General features: G+C 54.0%; 1 protein-coding gene across 2 annotated transcripts in view; it reads right to left on the bottom strand.

Annotated features, from left to right (window-relative positions):
- The window catches only part of ATP1A3 (ATPase Na+/K+ transporting subunit alpha 3), a 54,823-nt gene extending 33,040 nt beyond the window's left edge, over positions 1 to 21,783 (bottom strand). Inside the window, exons 1-7 of one of the 2 annotated variants that reach the window (XM_077789801.2) lie at positions 21,610 to 21,783; positions 13,388 to 13,510; positions 12,031 to 12,090; positions 9,037 to 9,240; positions 6,384 to 6,497; positions 6,022 to 6,156; positions 2,884 to 3,001 (exon numbers count right to left, since the gene is read on the bottom strand). In XM_077789801.2, coding sequence (XP_077645927.1) covers positions 2,884 to 3,001; positions 6,022 to 6,156; positions 6,384 to 6,497; positions 9,037 to 9,240; positions 12,031 to 12,090; positions 13,388 to 13,510; positions 21,610 to 21,615 — 760 coding nt within the window. In that variant the 5' untranslated portion in view covers positions 21,616 to 21,783. The remainder of the gene's footprint in view (positions 1 to 2,883; positions 3,002 to 6,021; positions 6,157 to 6,383; positions 6,498 to 9,036; positions 9,241 to 12,030; positions 12,091 to 13,387; positions 13,511 to 21,609) is intronic. The other variant, XM_077789802.2, reaches the window with a different exon arrangement.
- Positions 21,784 to 22,959: the final 1,176 nt, after the last annotated feature.

The following is a 22,959-nucleotide window of genomic DNA, read 5'->3' as shown; positions in this document are numbered from 1 at the left end:
ACCACGCCGCGCGCCGTGCCTGGGAACGGGGCGAAAAATGGGAAAAATGGGAAAAAATGGGGGAAAAGTGAGAAAATGGCACCAAAACAGACCAAAACGGCCCCAAAATGGCCCCAAAATGGCCCCAGAATGGCCCCAAAATGGGGTCAGTGACCCCATCACCGTGCGGTCGCCCGTGGCGATCACCACGCCGCGCGCCGTGCCTGGGAATGGGGCAAAAAATGGGAAAAACTGGAAAAAATGGGGGAAAAGTGAGAAAATGGCACCAAAATGGCCCAAAATGGCCCCAAAATGGCCCCAGAATGGCCCCAAAATGGGGTCAGTGACCCCATCACCGTGCGGTCGCCCGTGGCGATCACCACGCCGCGCACCGTGCCTGGGAATGGGGCAAAAAATGGGGAAAATGGGAAAATGGGGGAAAAGTGAGAAAATGGCACCAAAATGGCCCAAAACTGCATCAAAATGGACCCAAAATGGGGTCAGTGACCCCATCACCGTGCGGTCACCCGTGGCGATCACCACGCCGCGCGCCGTGCCTGGGAATGGGGCAAAAAATGGGAAAAACGGGAAAAAATGGGGGAAAAGTGAGAAAATGGCCCCAAAATGGACCAAAACTGCATCAAAATGGCCCCAAAATGGCCCCAGAATGGCCCCAAAAAGGACCCAAAACGGCCCCAAAACGGCCCCAAAATGGGGTCAGTGACCCCATCACCGTGCGGTCGCCAGTGGCGATCACCACGCCACGCGCCGTGCCTGGGAACGGGGCAAAAAACGGGAAAAACGGGAAAAAATGGGGGAAAAGTGAGAAAATGGCACCAAAATGGCCCAAAATGGCCCCAAAATGGCCCCAGAATGGCCCCAAAATGGGGTCAGTGACCCCATCATCGTGCGGTCGCCCGTGGCGATCACCACGCCGCGCGCCGTGCCTGGAAACGGGCCGAAAAACGGGGAAAACGGGAAAAAATTGGGGAAAAGTGAGAAAATGGCACCAAAACGGACCAAAATGGCCCCAAAATGGCCCCAGAATGGCCCCAAAATGGGGTCAGTGACCCCATCACCGTGCGGTCGCCCGTGGCGATCACCACGCCGCGCGCCGTGCCTGGGAATGGGCCGAAAAACGGGGAAAATGGGAAAAAATGGGGGAAAAGTGAGAAAATGGCACCAAAATGGCCCAAAACTGCATCAAAATGGACTCAAAATGGCCCCAGAATGGCCCCAAAATGGGGTCAGTGACCCCATCACCGTGCGGTCGCCCGTGGCGATCACCACGCCACGCGCCGTGCCTGGGAACGGGGTGAAAAACGGGGAAAATGGGAAAAAATGGGGGAAAAGTGAGAAAATGGAACCAAAATGGCCCCAGACTGCCCAAAATGGACCCAAAATGGCCCCAAAATGGCCCCAAAATGGCCCCAAAATGGGGTCAGTGACCCCATCACCGTGCGGTCGCCCGTGGCGATCACCACGCCGCGCGCCGTGCCTGGGAACGGGCCGAAAAACGGGGAAAATGGGAAAAATGGGGGAAAAGTGAGAAAATGGCACCAAAATGGCCCAAAATGGCTCCAAAATGGACCCAAAATGGCCCCAAAATGGGATCAGGGACCCCATCACCGTGCGGTCGCCCGTGGCAATCACCACGCCACGCGCCGTGCCTGGGAATGGGGCGAAAAACGGGGAAAACGGGAAAAAATGGGGGAAAAGTGAGAAAATGGCACCAAAATGGCCCAAAACTGCCCAAAATGGACTCAAAATGGCCCCAAAACGGCCCCAAAATGGGGTCAGCGGCCCCATCACCGTGCGGTCGCCCGTGGCGATCACCACGCCGCGCGCCGTGCCTGGGAATGGGGCAAAAAATGGGGAAAATGGGAAAATGGGGGAAAAGTGAGAAAATGGCACCAAAATGGCCCAAAACTGCCCAAAATGGACCCAAAATGGACCCAAAATGGCCCCAAAATGGCCCCAAAATGGGGTCAGCGGCCCCATCACCGTGCGGTCACCAGTGGCGATCACCACGCCGCGCGCCGTGCCTGGGAATGGGCCCAAAAACGGGGAAAATGGGAAAAAATGGGGGGAAAGTGAGAAAATGGCACAAAAACAGACCAAAATGGCCCCAGAATGGCCCCAAAATGGCCCCAAAATGGGGTCAGTGGCCCCATCACCGTGTGGTCGCCCGTGGCGATCACCACGCCACGCGCCGTGCCTGGGAATGGGGTGAAAAATGGGGAAAATGGGAAAAAATTAAAAGAAAGAGGAAAAATGGGGAAAAAATGGGGAAAATGGGAAAAACAGGGGAAAATGGGGAAAAAATGGGGAAAATGGGGGAAAATGGGAAAATTTGGAAAAAAATGGGAAAGAATGGCAAAATATGGGGGAAAATGGGGGGAAATGGGGAAAAATAGGAAATGGGGAAAAAAAACTGGGAAAAACCAGCAAAATATGTGGGAAAATATAGGAAAATGGGGAAAAATAGGAAAAAATGGGGAAAAACTGGGAAAAAAACAGGAAAAAATGGGGGAAATAGGATAAAATGGAAAAAATGGGAAAAAACAGGGAAAAATGGGGGGAAAATGGGAAAAAAATTGAAAGAAGGAGGAAAAAAGGGGGAAAATGGGGAAAAATTGGGAAAAAATGGGGGAAATGGGAAAAAATGGGAAAAATCAGGAAAAATGGGGAAAAAATGGGGGAAAATGGGAAAAAATGGGAAAAAACGGGAAAAAATGGGAAAACCCAGGAAAAACATGTTAAAATGGGAAAATAATGGGGAAAAAGTGAAATAAAAATGGGGAAAAAAGGAAAAAACAGGGGAAAAAAGCGGGAAAACGTGGGGGGGAAAAGGGGGTATCCCTGCCCAGATTTTGGGGCCAATTCCCGGGATTTTGGGCTCACCCTCGACGCAGTTGGTGGAGAAGAAGGTGATGTTGCGCGTCTCCAGGGGGTTGTCGTGGGTGCAGTCGGGCGAGCGCGTCTGCGGCTCCGACTCGCCCGTCAGCGAGGAATTGTCCACCTGCATTGGGAGAATTCCGGGGTTCGGGAAATTCCCCAAAATCTGGGAGAATTCCAGGGGATTCGGGGAAATTCTGGGGGATTCGGAAAGTTCTCCAAAATCTGGGAGAATTCCGGGGGGTTCGGGGAAATTCCCCAAAATCTGGGAGAATTCCAGGGGATTCAAGGAAATTCTGGGGGATTCGGAAAATTCTCCAAAATCTGGGAGAATTCCGGGGGATTCTGGAAAATTCTGGGGGGTTCGGGAAAATTCTCCAAAATCTGGGAGAATTCCGGGGGGTTCGGGAAAATTCCCCAAAATCTGGGAGAATTCCGGGGGATTTGGGAAAATTCCCCAAAATCTGGGAGAATTCCGGGGGATTTGGGAAAATTCCCCAAAATCTGGGAGAATTCCGGGGGGTTCGGGAAAATTCCCCAAAATCTGGGAGAATTCCGGGGGATTCGGGGAAATTCCCCAAAATCTGGGAGAATTCTGGGGAGTTTGGAAAATTCTCCAAAATCTGGGAGAATTCCAGGGGATTTGGAAAATACTCCAAAATCTGGGAGAATTCCGGGGGGTTCGGGAAAATTCCCCAAAATCTGGGAGAATTCCGGGGGGTTCGGGAAAATTCCCCAAAATCTGGGAGAATTCTGGGGGGTTTGGAAAATTCTCCAAAATCTGGGAGAATTCCAGGGGATTTGGGGAAATTCTGGGGGATTCGGAAAGTTCTCCAAAATCTGGGAGAATTCCGGGGGGTTTGGGAAAATTCTCCAAAATCTGGGAGAATTCTGGGGGGTTTGGGAAAATTCTCCAAAATCTGGGAGAATTCTGGGGGGTTTGGGAAAATTCTCCAAAATCTGGGAGAATTCCAGGGGATTTGGGGAAATTCTGGGGGATTCGGAAAATTCCCCAAAATCTGGGAGAATTCCGGGGGGTTTGGAAAATTCCCCAAAATCTGGGAGAATTCCAGGGGGTTTGGAAAATTCTCCAAAATCTGGGAGAATTCTGGGGGGTTTGGGAAAATTCTCCAAAATCTGGGAGAATTCCAGGGGATTTGGAAAATTCTCCAAAATCTGGGAGAATTCCAGGGGATTTGGAAAATTCCCCAAAATCTGGGAGAATTCCGGGGGATTTGCGGAAATTCTGGGGGATTCGGAAAGTTCTCCAAAATCTGGGAGAATTCCGGGGGGTTTGGAAAATTCTCCAAAATCTGGGAGAATTCCGGGGGATTCAGGAGAATTCCGGGGGATTCGGAAAATTCTCCAAAATCTGGGAGAATTCCGGGGGATTCGGGGAAATTCTGGGGGATTCGGAAAGTTCTCCAAAATCTGGGAGAATTCCGGGGGATTTGGAAAATTCTCCAAAATCTGGGAGAATTCCGGGGGATTCAGGGAAATTCCAGGGGATTTGGGGAAATTCTCCAAAATCTGGGAGAATTCCGGGAGATTCAGGGAAATTCCAGGGGATTTGGGGAAATTCTCCAAAATCTGGGAGAATTCCGGGGGGTTCGGGAAAATTCCCCAAAATCTGGGAGAATTCCGGGGGATTCGGAAAATTCTCCAAAATCTGGGAGAATTCCAGGGGATTTGGAAAATTCTCCAAAATCTGGGAGAATTCCAGGGGATTTGGAAAATTCTCCAAAATCTGGGAGAATTCCGGGGGGTTTGGGAAAATTCTCCAAAATCTGGGAGAATTCCAGGGGATTCGGGGAAATTCTGGGGGATTCGGAAAATTCTCCAAAATCTGGGAGAATTCCAGGGGATTTGGAAAATTCTCCAAAATCTGGGAGAATTCCGGGAGATTCAGGGAAATTCCAGGGGATTTGGGGAAATTCTCCAAAATCTGGGAGAATTCCGGGGGATTCGGGAGAATTCCGGGGGATTCAGGGCAAATTCCGGGAGATTCAGGGATATTTTTGGTGTGATTTCCCAGGATATTTTGGGGCAATTTCCTGGGATATTTTCGGGCCATTTCCCGGTGATTTTTGGGGTGATTTCCCAGGATATTCTGGGACAATTTCCCGGGATATTTTGGTGTCATTTCCTGGTATTATTGCGGCAATTTCCTGGAATATTTTGGGCCAATTCCCTGGAATTTTTGGGGCAATTTCCCAGGATATTTTTGGGCCAATTTCCCAGAATTTTTGGTGCGATTTTCCAGGATATTTTTGGGCCAATTTCCCAGAATTTTTGGTGCGATTTTCCAGGATATTTTTGGGCCAATTTCCCAGAATTTTTGGTGCAATTTCCCATGATATTTTTGGGCCAATTTCCCAGAATTTTTGGGGCAATTTCCCAGGATATTTTTGGGCCAATTTCCCAGAATTTTTGGTACGAATTCCCAGGATATTTTGTGCCAATTTCCTAGAATTTTTGGTACGAATTCCCAGGATATTTTGGGCCAATTTCCCAGAATTTTTGGTGCAATTTCCCAGGATATTTTTGGGCCAATTTCCCAGAATTTTTGGTGCTATTTCCCAGGATATTTTTGGGCCAATTCCCCGGAATTTTTGGTGCGATTTCCCAGGATATTTTTGGGCCAATTTCCCAGAATTTTTGGTGTGATTTCCCAGGATATTTTTGGGCCAATTCCCCGGAATTTTTGGTACAAATTCCCAGGATATTTTGGGCCAATTTCCCAGAATTTTTGGTGCGATTTCCCAGGATATTTTTGGGCCAATTCCCTGGAATTTTTGGTGCGATTTCCCAGGATATTCTTGGACCAATTTCCCAGAATTTTTGGTGCAATTTCCCATGATATTTTGGGCCAATTCCCCGGAATCTTTGGTACGAATTCCCAGGATATTTTGGTGCCAATTGCCCGGAATTTTTGGTGCAATTTCCCATGATATTTTGGGCCAATTCCCCGGAATTTTTGGTACAAACTCCCAGGATATTTTGGGCCAATTTCCCAGAATTTTTGGTGCGATTTCCCAGGATATTTTGGGCCAATTTCCCAGAATTTTTGGGGCAATTTCCCAGGATATTTTGGGCCAATTCCCCGGAATTTTTGGGTTGAATTCCCGCGGTTTCGGGCCCCACCTTGCAGCCGTGGGCCGAGATGATCCTGAGGTCGGCCGGGACTCGGTCGCCGCCCTTGACCTCCACCAGGTCCCCGACCACGACCTCCTCGGCGTTCACCTGCATCTTCTCGCCCTCGCGGATCACCAGGGCTTGCTGCGGCGAGAATTCCACAAATTCCGGGAATTCCGGGAATTCCGGGAGGCCGGACCCCCGGGAACCCCCAAAAACCCCGCCCGAGCCCCGCCCCTCCAGCTGAAAATCCGCATTTCCCAGCCCCAAAATTCCTCTGCCGGAGCCCCGAAAGCAACCCGGGGGAACCCCAAAATCACCAAATCCGCCCCAAAATCGCCAAAAGGCCCCGAAAGGCCCCAAATCCCCACCTGGGGCACCATGTTCTTGAAGGATTCCATGATTTTGGAGCTCTTGGCCTCCTGGTAGTAGGAGAAGCAGCCGGTGATGATGACGACGGCGGCCAGGACGATGCCGAGGTACAGCTGGGGGGGCCCAAAAAACAGGTCCGGGGTCACTTTTGGGGTCTTCACCCCAAAAAATTAAAAAAAAAACCAAAAACCCACCCCAAAAACCTTCCCCTGCCTGGTTTTTGTGGGGGTTTCGCCCATTCTGCCCCAAATTTTGGGGTTTTAAGCCACCCAGAACACCCCAAAAAGCCCCAGAGGCCAAAATCTTCCCAATTTCCATCAAAATCCCCCGATTTTTCTTTTCCCACCCCCCCAAACCCCTGCCACTTTCCAAAATCCCCCCAGGAAAATAAAAATCTCCAAAATCCCCCAAAATCCACTTTTTCCCCACAAAACACCTCCAAAAAAATCCCCCCCCCCAAAAAAAAAAAATTGCTAATTCCCCAAATTTCTTCCAAATTCCCATCTTTCTCCTCCAGACCCCAAACCCGCAGTTTTTTCCCCATTTTTGCCCCAAACTCCCATTTTTTCCTCATTTTCACCCTAAACCCCCATTAATTCCCCATTTTCACCCCAAAACCGTGGGTTTTCCCCATTTTCTCCCCGTTTTCACCCCAAACCCCCATTTTCCCCCATTTTCTCCCCGTTTTCACCCCAAACCCTGATTTATTCCCCATTTTCACCCCAAATCCGCGTTTTTTGCCCATTTTCTCCCCGTTTTCACCCCAAACCCCCATTATTTCCCCATTTTCTCCCCGTATTCCCCCCAAACCCATGGTATTTCCCTTGTTTTCCCCCCAAACCCGCAGTTTTTCCCCATTTTCTCCCCATTTCCCCCCCAAACCCCCATTATTTCCCCATTTCTCCCTGTTTCGCCCCAAACCCATGTTTTTTTCCCCATTTTCCCCCCAAACCCATGTTTTTCTCCCCGTTTCCCCCCCAAACCCATGGGTTTTTCCCCATTTCCCCCCCAAACCCCCATTATTTCCCCATTTTCTCCCCGTTTTCTCTCCAAACCCGCAGTTTTTCCCCATTTTCCCCCCAAACCCATGGTTTTCTCCCCGTTTCCCCCCCAAACCCATGGTTTTTTCCTCATTTTCCCCCCAAACCCATGGTTTTTCCCCATTTTCTCCCCATTTTCCCCCCAAACCCATGGTTTTTTCCCCCATTTTCCCCCCAAACCCATGGTTTTTCCCCATTTTCTCCCCGTTTTCTCCCCAAACCCCCATTTTTTCCCCATTTCTCCCCGTTTCCCCCCAAACCCATGTTTTTTTCCCCATTTTCCCCCCATTTTCCCCCCAAACCCATGTTTTTTCCCCATTTTCCCCCCAAACCCGCGGTTTTTCCCCATTTTCTCCCCGTTTTCCCCCCAAACCCGCAGTTTTTCCCCATTTTCTCCCCATTTTCCCCTCAAACCCATGGTTTTTCCCCATTTTCCCCCCAAACCCATGGTTTTTCCCCATTTTCTCCCCATTTTCCCCCCAAACCCATGGTTTTTCCCCCGTTTCCCCCCAAACCCATGGTTTTTCCCCATTTTCTCCCCATTTTCCCCCCAAACCCCCATTTTTTCCCCATTTTCCCCCCATTTCCCCCCCAAACCCATGTTTTTCTCCCCGTTTCCCCCCAAACCCGCAGTTTTTTCCCCATTTTCCCCCCGTTTCCCCCCAAACCCGCAGTTTTTCCCCATTTTCTCCCCATTTTCCCCCCAAACCCATGGTTTTTCCCCATTTTCTCCCCGTTTTCTCCCCAAACCCGCAGTTTTTCCCCGTTTCCCCCCAAACCCATGTTTTTTTGCCCCGTTTTCTCCCCAAACCCCCATTATTTCCCCATTTCTGCCCCGTTTCCCCCCAAACCCGCAGTTTTTCCCCATTTTCCCCCCGTTTTCTCTCCAAACCCGCAGTTTTTCCCCATTTTCCCTCCAAACCCATGGTTTTTCCCCATTTTCCCCCCAAGCCCGCAGTTTTCCCCATTTTCCCCCCATTTCCCCCCCAAACCCCCATTATTTCCCCATTTTCCCCCCGTTTTCTCTCCAAACCCGCAGTTTTTCCCCATTTCCCCCATTTTCCCCCCAAACCCATGTTTTTTTCCCCCGTTTCCCCCCAAACCCCCATTATTTCCCCATTTCCCCCCGTTTTCCCCCAACCCGCAGTTTTTCCCCATTTCCCCCCAAACCCATGATTTTTTCCCCCGTTTCCCCCCAACCCATGGTTTTTCCCCATTTTCTCCCCGTTTCCCCCCCAAACCCCCATTATTTCCCCATTTCCGCCCCGTTTCCCCCCAAACCCGCAGTTTTTCCCCATTTTCCCCCCATTTTCCCCCCAAACCCCCATTATTTCCCCATTTCCGCCCCGTTCCCCCCCAAACCCCCATTATTTCCCCATTTTCCCCCCCAACGCGCAGTTTTTCCCCATTTTCCCCCCATTTTCCCCCCAAACCCCCATTATTTCCCCATTTTCTCCCCGTTTCCCCCCCAAACCCCCATTATTTCCCCATTTCTCCCCGTTTCCCCCCAAACCCGCAGTTTTTCCCCATTTTCCCCCCGTTTTCTCCCCAAACCCGCAGTTTTTCCCCCTTTCCCCCCGTTTTCCCCCGTTTTCCCCGTGTCCCGGCTGACGTTGTCGTTGGAGGGCTCGTCCTCGGTGCCCGCCTGGATGCCGTAGGCCAGGAAGCAGAGGATGGCGCCGATCCAGAGCAGGATGGAGAAGCCGCCGAAGAGCTGCCGGCAGAACTTCACCCACTCGGGCGTGGTGGGCGGCGGCGTCAGCGCGTTGGGGCCGTCCCGCGCCAGGATCTCCTGCGCCTTGCTGTGCGTCAGGCCCTGCGGGCGGGAAACGCGCTGGGAAACGGGGAACGGTGGGAAAAGGGGGGGACGGGGAAAAACGGGGGAAAACGGGGGGGAAATGGGGGGAAAACGGGGAAAAACGGTGGGAAAAGGGGGGAAATGGGAAAAACGGGGGAAAACGGGGGGAAAACGGGCTAAAAACGGGCAAAAACGGGGGGAAATGGGGGAAAACGGTGGGAAACGGGGAAAACGCTGGGAAAAGGGGGGAAATGGGGAAAAACGGTGGGAAATGGGGGAAAAACGGGGAAAAATGGTGGGAAAAGGGGGAAAACGGTGAGAAAGGGGGTAAAAATGGTGGGAAACGGGGGAAAACGGGCTAAAAACGGTGGGAAATGGGGGAAAAACGGGCAAAAACGGTGGGAAAAGGGGGGAAAACGGGGAAAAACGGGCAAAAACGGGGGGAAAACGGGCTAAAAACGGGCAAAAACGGGGGGAAATGGGGGAAAAACGGTGAGAAAACGGTGGGAAATGGGGGAAAACGGTGGGAAAAGGGGTAAAAACGGGCTAAAAACGAGCAAAAACGGTGGGAAAGGGGGGAAAACGGTGGGAAAACGGGGGAAAACGGGCAAAAACAGGCAAAAACGGTGGGAAAGGGGGGAAAACGGTGGGAAAAGGGGGGAAAACGGTGGGAAAAGGGGGGAAACGGGCAAAAACGGTGGGAAAGGGGGAAAAACGGTGGGAAAAGGGGAGAAAACGGGCAAAAACGGTGGGAAATGGGGGAAAACGGGCTAAAAACGGTGGGAAATGGGGGAAAAACGGTGGGAAAGGGGGAAAAACGGTGGGAAATGGGGGGAAACGGACAAAAACGCTGGAAAATGGGGAAAAACGGTGGGAAAAGGGGTAAAAACGGGCAAAAACGATGGGAAAGAGGGGAAAAATGGGCTAAAAACGGTGAGAAACGGGGAAAAACGGGCTAAAAACGGTGAGAAATGGGGGAAAACGGTGGGAAAGGGGGTAAAAATGGGCAAAAACGGTGGGAAACGGGGTAAAAACGGTGAGAAAGGGGGTAAAAACGGGCAAAAACGCTGGGAAATGGGGGAAAAACGGGCAAAAACGGTGGGAAATGGGGGGAAAACGGTGGGAAACGGGGAAAAACGGTGGGAAAAGGGGGGAAAACGGTGGGAAACGGGGAAAAACGGGTTAAAAACGGTGGGAAATGGGGAAAAAAGGGCAAAAACGGTGGTAAATGGGGAAAAACGGTGGGAAACGGGGAAAAACGGTGGGAAAAGGGGGGAAAACGGTGGGAAACGGGGAAAAACGGGCTAAAAACGGTGGGAAACGGGGTAAAACGGTGGGAAAAGGGGTAAAAACGGGCTAAAAACGGGGGGAAACGGGGGGAAACGGTGGGAAATGGGGTAAAAATGGGCTAAAAATGGTGGGAAATGGGGTAAAAACGGTGGGAAATGGGGTAAAAACGGTGGGAAATGGGGTAAAACCGGGCTAAAAATGGTGGGAAATGGGCTAAAAACGGTGGGAAATGGTGGGAAATGGGCTAAAAACGGGCTAAAAATGGAGGGAAATGGGGTAAAAACGGTGGGAAACGGGGAAAAACGGGCTAAAAACGGTGGGAAACAGGGGAAAACAGTGGTAAATGGGGTTAAAACGATGGGAAATGGGCTAAAAACAGGCTAGAAATGCTGTGAAACGGGGGAAAACGGGCTAAAAACAGTGGGAAACGGGGAAAAATGGTGGGAAACAGGGAAAAACGGGCTAAAAACAGTGGGAAACGGGCTAAAAACTGTGGGAAACGGGGGAAAACAGGCTAAAAACGCTGGGAAATGGAGAAAAATGGTGGGAAAAGGGGTAAAAACAGGCTAAAAACGGTGGGAAATGGGGTAAAAACAGGCTAAAAATGGTGGGAAACAGGGAAAAACGGTGGGAAATGGGCTAAAAACGGTGGGAAATGGGCTAAAAACGAGCTAAAAACGGTGGGAAATGGGGTAAAAACGGTGGGAAATGGGGTAAAAATGGTGGGAAATGGGGTAAAAACGGTGGGAAATGGGCTAAAAATGGGCTAAAAACGGTGGGAAATGGGCTAAAAATGGGCTAGAAACGATGGGAAACGGGGTAAAAACGAGCTAAAAACGGTGGGAAATGGGGTAAAAACGGTGGGAAATGGGGTAAAAACGGTGGGGAATGGGCTAAAAATGAGCTAAAAATGGTGGAAAATGGGCAAAAAATGGCTGAAAAATGACAGAAAAATGACTGAAAAATGAGCTAAAAATGACCTGAAAATGGCTGAAAAATGACTGAAAAATGACTGAAAAATGACCAAAAAATGACTGAAAAATGGCTGAAAAATGACTGAAAAATTATTGAAAAATGAGCTAAAAATGACTGACAACTGACTTCAAAATGAACTAAAAAATTACTGAAAAATTACTGAAAAATGAGCTAAAAATGACCAAAAAATGACCAAAAAAATGACCTGAAAATGGACCTGAAAATGGACCCAAGCCCAGCCAGAAATTGTCTTAAAATAATTCCAAATATGGGGTCGGGAACATCCCGGGGGTCGTGGGGATTTGGGATCCCAAATTCTTGTGGCATTAGTGCAAAAAAACGGTGCAAAAATGGTGAAAGAATGGGGAAAAATGACCTAAAAATGACCTAAAAAGACCTGAAAATGACCTGAAAATGGACCCAAACCCAGCCAGAAATGGTCTGAAAATAATCCCAAATATTCCAAAAAGGGGGTCAGGGACATCCTGGGATTCCCAGAGCCCCGAGGGACCCCAAAAACGCCGGAACTGGCCCCAAAATCACCTGGACGCAGTCGGTGTTGTACTTCCTGCAGACCTCCTCGATCGACATCTTGTGCTCCGTCTGGGGGGGGGCAGTTCATTAATTGATTAATTAATTCATTCATTAATTCTGGGACACACCCAAAATTAACGCCGGGACCCCTCCCCAGAATTAATTAACTCAAGGACCCCCCAAATCCTGCAGAACCCCCAAAATACCCCCAAAAGCCCCCAAATCCCCTCATTTCACCCCAAAACCCCCCAAATTCCCACCCCAAAACCCCCCAAAAATTCCAAATTTCCCCCCAAACCCCCCAAATTTCAACCCCACACCCCCCAAACCCTTGGATTTTACCCCAAAACCACCCAAGCCCCCCAGATTTCCCCCCCCCAAACCCCCAATTTCCCTCTCAAACTCCCCAAATCCCCCAGATTTCCCCCCAAACCTCCAAATCTCACCCCAAACCCCCCAATTTCTCCCCAAAACCCCCCAGAGCCCCCAAATTTCCCTCTCAAAGCCCCCAAATCCCCCAATTTCCCCCCTGAAAGCCCCCAAACCCCCGGATTTCACCCCAAAACCCCCAGATTTCACCCCAAATCCCCCTCCCAAACCTCCGGATTTCACCCCAATTCCCCCCCCAAGCCCCCCGAACCCCCTGATCCCCCCCCAGACCCCGCGGATTTCCCCCCAAAACCCCAAATTTCACCCCAATTTCCCCCCCAAACCCCCCAAACCCCCCAAATCCCCCAGATTTCACTCCAAAACCCCCCGGATTTCCCCCAAATCCCCCAAATTCCCCCCCGAACCCCCGAATGCCCCCCAAACCGCCCAATCCCCCCCACAAACCCCCCAAATTCCCCCCCAAACCCCCCGAATTCCCCCCAGATCCCCCGAATTCCCCCCAAATCCCCCAAATTCCCCCCAAATCCCCCAAATTCCCCCCAAAACCCCCAAATTTCACCCCAACCCCCCCGAATCCCCCCAAACTCCCCGAATTCCCCCCAAACCCCCCAATCCCCCCCACAAACCCCCCAAATTCCTCCACCAAACCCCCCGAATTCCCCCCAAATTCCCCACAAACCCCCCAAATTCCCCCCAAACCCCCCAAATTCCCCCCCAAACCCCCCAATCACCCCCCGATCCCCCCCAAATTCCTCCCCCAAACCCCCCGAATTCCCCCCAAATTCCCCCCAAATCCCCCAAATTCCCCCCCAAACCCCCAAATTTCACCCCAAACCCCCCCAACCCACCAAATTCTCCCCCAACCCCACCCAAACCCCCCGAATTCCCCCCAAACCCCCCAAATTCCCCTCCAAACCCCCAAATTTCACCCCGAATTCCCCCCAAACCCCCCGAATCCCCCCGCCCCGCGTCTCACCATGGCCACCTCCTTCTTGAGGTCATCGAGGTCGCGGGTCTTGCTCTTGCCCTTTTTGGGGGACTCCTTGTCGCCCCCCTTGTCCTGCGTGGTGGCCACGCGGTAGCTGTCGGAGCCGCCGAACTGGGGGGGGCCGTTACTGGGGCGCCCCAAAACCCCCGGCGGCCCCGCAGCGCCCGCGGGCCCCGAAACGGGGCGGAACGCCCCAAAAACGGGAGAGGAGCCCCCCGAAACCAGCCCGAAAGGGCAGAGAAATCACCCAAAACATCACCCCGAAATGTCAGAGAAATCACCCCAGAACACCCCCCAAAAAACGGGAGGGGAACCCCCCAAAAACAGTCCAGAATGGCAGAGAAATCACCCAAAACATCACCCAAAAAACATGAGGGGAACCCCCCAAAACCAGCCCGGAATGGCAGAGAGAGAACCCAAACCATCACCCCGAAATGTCAGAGAAATCACCCCAGAACACCCCCCAAAAACAGCCCAAAATGTCAGAGAAATCACCCAAAACATCACCCAAAAAACAGGAGAGGAACCCCCCAAAACCAGCCCGAAATGGCAGAGAAATCACCCAAAACATCACCCCAAAAATGGGAGGGGAGCCCCCCGAAACCAGCCCGAAATGGCAGAGAAATCACCCAAAACATTACCCCGAAATGGCAGAGAAATCACCCAAAACATCACCCAAAAACGGGAGGGGAACCCCCCGAAACCAGCCCGAAATGGCAGAGAAAAAACCCAAAACATCACCCAAAAATGTCAGAGAAATCACCCAAAACATCACCCAAAAACGGGAGGGGAACCCCCCGAAACCAGCCCGAAATGGCAGAGAAAAAACCCAAAACATCACCCAAAAATGTCAGAGAAATCACCCCAGAAACAGCCCGAAATGTCAGAGAAATAACCCGAAACACCCCCCAAAAAATGGGAGAGGAACCCACCAAAACCAGCCCAAAAATGGCAGAGAAATCACCCAAAACATCACCCCAAAAATCGGGAGAGGAACCCCCCGAAACCAGCCCGAAAGGGCAGAGAAAGAACCCAAAACATCACCCAAAAAACAGGACAGGAACCCCCCGAAACCAGCCCAAAATGGCAGAGAGAGAACCCAAAACATCACCCAAAAATGTCAGAGAAATCACCCCAGAAACAGCCCGAAAATGTCAGAGAAATCACCCAAAACACCCCCCAAAAACCAGGAGGGGAACCCCCCGAAACCAGCCCAAAATGGCAGAGAATGAACCCAAAATATCGCCCCAAAAACGGGAGGGGAGCCCCCCGAAACCAGCCCGAAAGGGCAGAGAGAGAACCCAAACCATCACCCCGAAATGTCAGAGAAATCACCCCAGAACACCCCCCAAAAACAGCCCAAAATGTCAGAGAAGTCACCCAAAACATCACCCAAAAAACAGGAGAGGAACCCCCCAAAACCAGCCCGAAATGTCAGAGAAATCACCCAAAACATCACCCCAAAAATGGGAGGGGAGCCCCCCGAAACCAGCCCGAAATGGCAGAGAAATCACCCCAGAACACCCCCCAAAAAACGGGAGAGGAACCCCCCGAAACCAGCCCGAAATGGCAGAGAAATCACCCAAAACATCACCCCAAAAATGGGAGGGGAACCCCCCGAAACCAGCCCAAAATGGCAGAGAAAAAACCCAAAACATCACCCCGAAATGTCAGAGAAATCACCCCAGAAACACCCCCAAAATGGCAGAGAAATAACCCAAAACACCCCCCAAAAATCGGGAGGGGAACCCCCCAAAACCAGCCCGAAATGGCAGAGAAATCACCCAAAACATCACCCAAAAATCGGGAGAGGAACCCCCCGAAACCAGCCCAAAATGGCAGAGAAATCACCCAAAACATCACCCCGAAATGTCAGAGAAATCACCCAGAACACCCCCCAAAAAACGGGAGGGGAACCCCCCAAAACCAGCCCGAAATGTCAGAGAAAAAACCCAAAACATCACCCCAAAAATGGCAGAGAAATCACCCAAAGTGTTCCCCCAAAAATGTCACAGAAACACCCCAAAAACGAGAGAGGAACCCCCCGAAACCAGCCCGAAATGACAGAAAAAGAACCCAAAACATCACCCAGAAATGGCAGAGAAACCCACCAAAAACATCCCCAAAATTTCAGAGAAATAACCCAAAAACACCTCCCACAAATGGCAGAGAAACCAGCCCAAACACCCCAAAAATGGCAGAGAAATAACCCAAAAATAAGACAGAAATATGCCAAAAATAACACAGAAACATCTCAAAACAGCCCCCCAAAATCAGAAAATAACACCCCAAAATCGGCAGAGAAACACCCCCAAAAAATGGCAGAGAAATAACCCAAACCCCCCCAAAAATAAGAGAAATCACCCCAAAAACAGCCCAAAATGGCAGAGAAATAACCCAAACACCCCCAAAAATAAGAGAAATCACCCCAAAAACAGCCCAAAATGGCAGAGAAATAACCCAAACACCCCCAAAAAATAAGAGAAATCACCCCAAAAACAGCCCAAAATGGCAGAGAAATAACCCAAACCCCCCCCCCAAAAAATGGCATCGAAATACCCCAAAACCGCCCCAAAAATGTCACAGAAACACCCCAAAATCCCCCCAGGACCCCCCAAAACCCCCAAATCTCCCCCAAACTGCCCCAAAATCCCCTCGCGGCCCCTCCCCCCCCGCCCCTCCCCCCCCGCGCGGCTCGGGGGGGTCTGGGGGGGATTTTGGGGGGATTTTGGGGGATTTGGGGGATTTGGGGGGGTCCCGCCCCTCCCCCGCCATCTGCTCCCGTTAATCCCCGGGTGGGGGAGGGGCGGGGGTGGGGGAGGGGCCCTGGGGGGGAGGAGACCCCAGAACTGTGGGGGAGGAGACCCCAGAACTGTGGGGGAGGGGACCCCAAAATTGGGGGGCGGTCCGCGAAATTCGGGGTCCCGATTTTCCTGATTTTTGGGGTTTTTTGGTGGGAATTTTTTCTCTTTTTTTGGGGGGGGTTCCACACCTTCCCCCCCCCTCGGTTTTGGGGGATCCCAAATTTTTTTGGGGGGTGGGGGGTTTCCTATTTTTGGGAGGAATTCTCTTTTTTGGAGAGGAATTCCCATTTTTTTGCGGGGAAATTCCCATTTTTTGGGGTGATTCCCATTTCTTGGTGTGATTCCCATTTTTTGGGGGGAAATTCCCATTCTTGGTGTGATTCCCATTTTTTGGGGGGAAATTCCCATTTTTGGGGGGGGAATTCCCATTTTTGAGGGGAAATTCCCATTTTTGGGGTAGGGAATTCCCATTTTTGGGGTCTCCACAGTTTTTGGGGTTCCAGATTTTCCCTGGCTTTGAGGATTCTCTCTGGTTTTTATGGGGTTTCCGTGTTTTGGGAGAATTTTCCCTGGTTTTTATGGGGTTTCCCTGTATTTTATGGGGTTTCACTTTTTTTTATGGGGTTTCTCTGGTTTTTATGGTGTTTCTCTGTTTTTTATGGAGCTTCTCTGGTTTTTACAGGATTTCTCTCTTTTGGGGGGAATTTTCTCTGTTTTGGGGGGATTTTCCCTATTTTTTATGGGGTTTCCCTGTTTTGAGGGATTTTCCCTGTTTTTTATGGGGTTCACCTGTTTTGAGGGATTTTCCCTATTTTTTATGGGGTTTCCCTGTATTTTATGGGGTTTCTCTGTTTTTGGGGATTTTCCCTATTTTTTATGGGGTTTCCCTGTTTTGGGAGAATTTTCCCTGGTTTTTATGGGGTTTCCCTGGTTTTTATGGGGTTTCTCTGTTTTTGGGGATTTTCCCTATTTTTTATGGGGTTTCTCTGTTTTTTATGGGATTTCTCTGTTTTTTTATCGGGTTTCTCTGTTTTTTACAGGATTTCTCTCTTTTGGGGGGAATTTTCTCTGTTTTGGGGGGATTTTCCCTGTTTTTTATGGGGTTTCCCTGTTTTGAGGGATTTTCCCTATTTTTTTATGGGGTTTCTCTGTTTTGCGGGATTTTCCCTATTTTTTATGGGGTTTCTCTGTTTTGGGGGGATTTTCCCTGGTTTTTATGGGGTTTCCCTGTTTTGGGAGAATTTTCCTTGGTTTTTATGGGGTTTCCCTGTTTTGGGAGAATTTTCCTTGGTTTTTATGGGGTTTCTCTGTTTTGGGGGGATTTCCCCTGTTTTTTATGGGATTTCTCTGTTTTTTATGGGGTTTCCCTGTTTTTTATGGGGTTTCCCTAGTTTTTATGGGGTTTCCCTGTTTTTTATGGGTGTTCTCTGGTTTTTATGGGGTTTCCCTGGTTTTCATGGGGTTTCTCTCTTTTGGGGGGAATTTTCTCTGTTTTTGGGGGATTTTCCCTGGTTTTGATGGGGTTTGGGGACATCGAGATTGACACAAGGGTGGGGACATGGGGACAGGGGGACACCGGGATTTGGGGACATCGGGATTGGCACCAGGATGGGGACAGGGACAAGGACAGGGACACGGGGATATCGGGATGGGGACATCGGGATTGACCTGGGGACATTGGGATGGGCACCAGGATGGGGACAGGGACACGGGGATGGGGACAAGGACAGGGACACGGGGACAGGGATGGGGACAGGGATGGGGACAGGGACACGGGGACATCGGGATGGGGACATCAGGATTGGCATCGGGATGGGGACATCAGGTTTGGCACCAGGATGGGGACAGGGACACGGATGGGGACAAGGACACGGACACGGGGACAGGGATGGGGACAGGGATGGGGACACAGGGATGGGGACAGGGACCTCGGGGCCTGGTGGCACCGCTGGCACAGGGACATGGGGACATCGGGATTGGGGACATCGGGATTGACTCGGGGACATTGGGATTGACTCGGGGACATTGGGATTGGCACCAGGATGGGGACAGGGACAAGGACAGGGACACGGGGACAGGGATTGGGACAGGGACACGGGGATGGGGACAAGGACAGGGACACGGGGACAGGGATGGGGACAGGGATTGGGACAGGGACACGGGGATGGGGACAAGGACAGGGACACGGGGACAGGGATGGGGACACAGGGATGGGGACAGGGACCTCAGGGCCTGGTGGCACCGCTGGCACAGGGACAGGGACATCGGGATTGGGGACATCGGGATTGACTCAGGGACATTGGGATTGACTCGGGGACATTGGGATTGGCACCAGGATGGGGACAGGGACACGGATGGGGACAGGGAAAAGGGGACGGGGACAAGGACAGGGATGGGGACATGGGGACATGAGGATGGCGACAAGGACACGGGGACAGGGACAAGGACATGGGGACTTTGGGATGGGGACATCAGGATTGACACCAGGATGGGGACAGGGACACGGGGATGGGGACACCAGGATGGGGACAGGGACCTCGGGGCCTGGTGGCATCACTGGCACAGGGACAAGGACACGGGGACATCGGGATTGGAGACATCGGGATGGGGACATCGGGATTGACTCGGGGACAGGGACACGGGGACAGGGATGGGGACAGGGAAATGAGGATGAGGACAAGGACAGGGATGGGGACAGGGATGGGGACAGGGATGGGGACAGGGACCTCGGGGCCTGGTGGCGCCGCTGGCACAGGGACAGGGACATCGGGATTGGGGACATCGGGATTGACTCGGAGACAGGGACACGGGGACATTGGGATGGGCACCAGGATGGGGACAGGGACACGGATGGGGACAAGGACACGGACACGGGGACAGGGACAGGGATGGGGACAGGGAAAAGGGGATGGGGACAAGGACATGGACATGGGGACAGGGATGGGGACAGGGAAATGAGGATGAGGACAAGGACAGGGACACGGGGACAGGGATGGGGACACAGGGATGGGGACAGGGAATTCGGGGCCTGGTGGCGCTGCTGGCACAGGGACAGGGACATCGGGATTGGGGACATCGGGATTGACTCAGGGACAGGGACATGGGGACATTGGGATGGGCACCAGGATGGGGACAGGGACACGGGGATGGGACAGGGATGGGGACAAGAACACGGACACGAGGATGGGGACAGGGAAAGGAGGACGAGGACAAGGACACGGGGACATCGGGATTGGGGACATCGGGATTGATCTGGGGACACCAGGATGGGCACCAGGATGGGGACAGGGACACGGATGGGGACAAGGACACGGACACGGGGACAGGGACAGGGATGGGGACAGGGAAAAGGGGATGGGGACAAGGACACGGACACGGGGACAGGGATCTCGGGGCCTGGCAGTGCCACTGGCACAGGGACAAGGACACGGGGACATCGGGATGGGGACATCGGGATTGACTCGGGGACACCAGGATGGGCACCAGGATGGGGACAGGGACACGGGGACAGGGACAGGAATGGGGACAGGGAAAAGGGGATGGGGACAAGGACAGGGATGGGGACAGGGATGGGAACACAGGGATGGGGACAGGGATGGGGACACAGGGATGGGGACAGGGATGGGGACAGGGATGGGGACAGGGACCTCGGGGCCTGGTGGCGCTGCTGGCACAGGGACAAGGACATCGGGATTGGGGACATTGGGATTGACTCGGGGACAGGGACATGGGGACATTGGGATCGGCACCAGGATGGGGACAGGGACACGGATAAGGGGATGGGGACAAGGACAGGGACACAGGGACACGAGGATGGGGACGGGGATGGGGACAGGGGCCTGGTGGTGCCGCTGGCACAGGGACAAGGACACGGGGACACCGGGATTGGGGACATCGGGATTGACTCGGGGACACCAGGATGGGCACCAGGATGGGGACAGGGACACGGATGGGGACAAGGACACGGACACGGGGACAGGGATGGGGACAGGGAAAAGGGGATGGGGACAAGGACAGGGATATGGGGACAGGGATGGGGACAGGGAAAAGGGGATGGGGACAAGGACAGGGATGGGGACAGGGATGGGGACAGGGACCTCGGGGCCTGGCAGTGCCACTGGCACAGGGACAAGGACACGGGGACACCGGGATTTGGGACACCGGGATTGGGACACCGGGATTGACTCGGGGACATCGGGATGGGGACACGGGCGCAGGGATGCAGACAGGGACAGGGATTTGGGGACATGGGGGTTTGGGGACATCAGGAATCTGGGGCCTGGTGGCATCACTGGCGCGGGGCCAAGGCCGCAGGGACACGCGTGACACGCTCGGGGACACGCGCAGAGGACACGCGTGACACGCTCAGGTACGCGTGACACGCAGGGGACACGCGTGACACGCTCGGGGACACGCAGGGGACACGCGTGTGCAGCCCCGGGTGACGCAGCAGCCGCCTCGCGGCCGGGCCGGGGGGGCCTGGCAGCCCCGGGTGTCCCTTGGGTGTCCCTTGGGTGTCCCTGGCACACCTGGCACACCTGGCACACCTGGCACGCCTGGCACGCCTGGCACGCCCCCCGTGTCCCTTGCACGCCCCCCCGGCTCCTTCCAGCACCTTCCCCGCCCCTGCCCGGCCCTTGCACGCCCCTGCGGCACCGCAGCGGCGCCTTGCACACTCACCCACCCTGAGCCTTGCACGCTCACCCTGAGCCTTGCACACCCACCCAGATCACTCCACACTCATCCTTGAGCCTTGCACACCCACCCTGAGCCTTCCACGCTCATCCCTGAGCCTTGCACACCCACCCAGATCACTCCACACTCATCCTTGAGCCTTGCACACCCACCCTGAGCCTTCCACGCTCATCCCTGAGCCTTGCACACCCACCCTGAGCCTTGCACACCCATCCCTGAGCCGTCCATGCCCATTCCCGAGCCTTGCACGCCCACCCGGACCCTTCCATGCTCATCCTTGAGCCTTGCACGCTCACCCACCCTGAGCCTTCCACGCTCATCCCTGAGCCTTGCACACCCACCCAGACCCTTCCACACTTATCCCTGAGCCTTGCACGCCCACCCGGACCCTTCCACGCTCATCCCTGAGCCTTGCACACCCACCCTGACCCTTGCACGCTCATCTCAGACCCTTGCACACCCACCCCTGAGCCTTGCACGCCCACCCGGACCCTTTGCACGCTCACCCAGACCCTCACACACCCGCCCAGACCCTGCCACGCTCACCTCGGACCCTTGCACGCCCACCTGGACCCCCGCACGCTCATCTTGGTCCCTCGCACGCCCACCCCGGACCCCTCCTCACCCCCCCAGCCCCTCGCACACCTTGCACACTCATCCCCTCCCTCCCCTCCCCTCCCTCCCCCTCGCCCCCTCCCCATCCCCACCTACCCCCATGGCTGCGGCGGGGGAGGGGCGGCCGGGCCGCGGGCGGGTTTGGGCCGGGGGTCCCGGGGGGGTCCCGCCGCTGCTTTTGGGGGGTCCCGGAGGGGATTTTGGGGGGGGGTCCCGCGGCCGGAGCGGGGCCGGAGCGGGAGCGGAGCCGGCGGCGGCTGCGGCGCTTCTGGGGCGGGGGGCGAGGCCTGGGCTGGGTTTGGGGGGTTCGGGGCTGGGGGGGGGCGGGGGGGGCGGGGCGCGGCCAATCAGAGGCCGCCGCCGGCGCCCCCCCCTCCCCCACCCTGCTCTGGCCCCGCCCCTTTTACTGCGGATCCGGAGGGGGGGGGGTGGAAAATTCGGGGGGGTTCCAGATGGGGAAAAATGGGGGGGGGGGGGATGGGGAGACCCCTCCCCCACCGCGGCAGCGCGCGACCCCCCCCCCCAATTAAAGATTTGACGCCCCCCCCTTAATTACCCCCCCCCCGCGCTGATGGCGCAGCCCCCCCCCCCACCCCACCGCAATGCGGCCCCTCCCCCCCACCCCGCAATGCGACCCCCCCAAAAATTAAAAAAAAAAATCAGGGGAGACCCCTTCTTAATTATTTAAACCCCTCTTAATTAATTAAACCTTCCCCAACCCAGACTTAACCCTTTTATTTAACTAATTAACTCCCTCCCTAATTAAAACCCCACCCCTCAATGCGACTCCCCCCTTAAAAATATTAAAAACAATACAGGGGATCCCCCCGTCAATTAATTAAACCCCCCTCCATTAATTAAACCCCTCCACACCCCGAATTAGCCCTTCTAATTAACTAATTACCCCCCTCCCTAATTGCAACCCCCGCCGCAATGCGGACGCGACCCCCCCCCAAAAAAAACACCGCAGTGCCGCCCCCAAAATGACCCCCCCCCCCGTCCCGCAATAATTAACCGCGCGCTAATTAACCGCCCCTAATTAATCCCTAACGAGCGCCCCCCCCCCCCCCCGCCGCAGCATCCTCGCGGCGTCTCCGGGGCAACGGCGTCGCCATGGCAACGGGGGGGTGGTGGGAACGGCGTCGCCATGGCAACGGGGGGTCCTTGGTAACGGGGGGGTGGTGGGAACGGCGTCGCCATGGCAACGGGGGGTCCTTGGTAACGGGGGGGGTGGTGGGAACGGCGTCGCCATGGCGACGGGGGGGGTGGTGGGAACGGCGTCGCCATGGCGACGGGGGGTCCTTGGTAACGGGGGGGTGGTGGGAACGGCGTTGCTATGGGAACGGGGGGTAGTGGGAACGGCGTCGCCATGGCAACGGGCGGTGCTGGGGGACCGCGCCCCCTCCCCCCGGGCTCGGGGTGACCTTGGGAAAATGGGGGGAATTG

The sequence above is a fragment of the Lonchura striata genome, chromosome 33 (assembly GCF_050655825.1).
Source record: "Lonchura striata isolate lonStrDom1 chromosome 33, ASM5065582v1, whole genome shotgun sequence".
NCBI lineage: Eukaryota > Metazoa > Chordata > Aves > Passeriformes > Estrildidae > Lonchura > Lonchura striata.
Note: the sequence above shows the minus strand (reverse complement) of the source record. Positions and strands in the feature narration are given on the sequence as shown.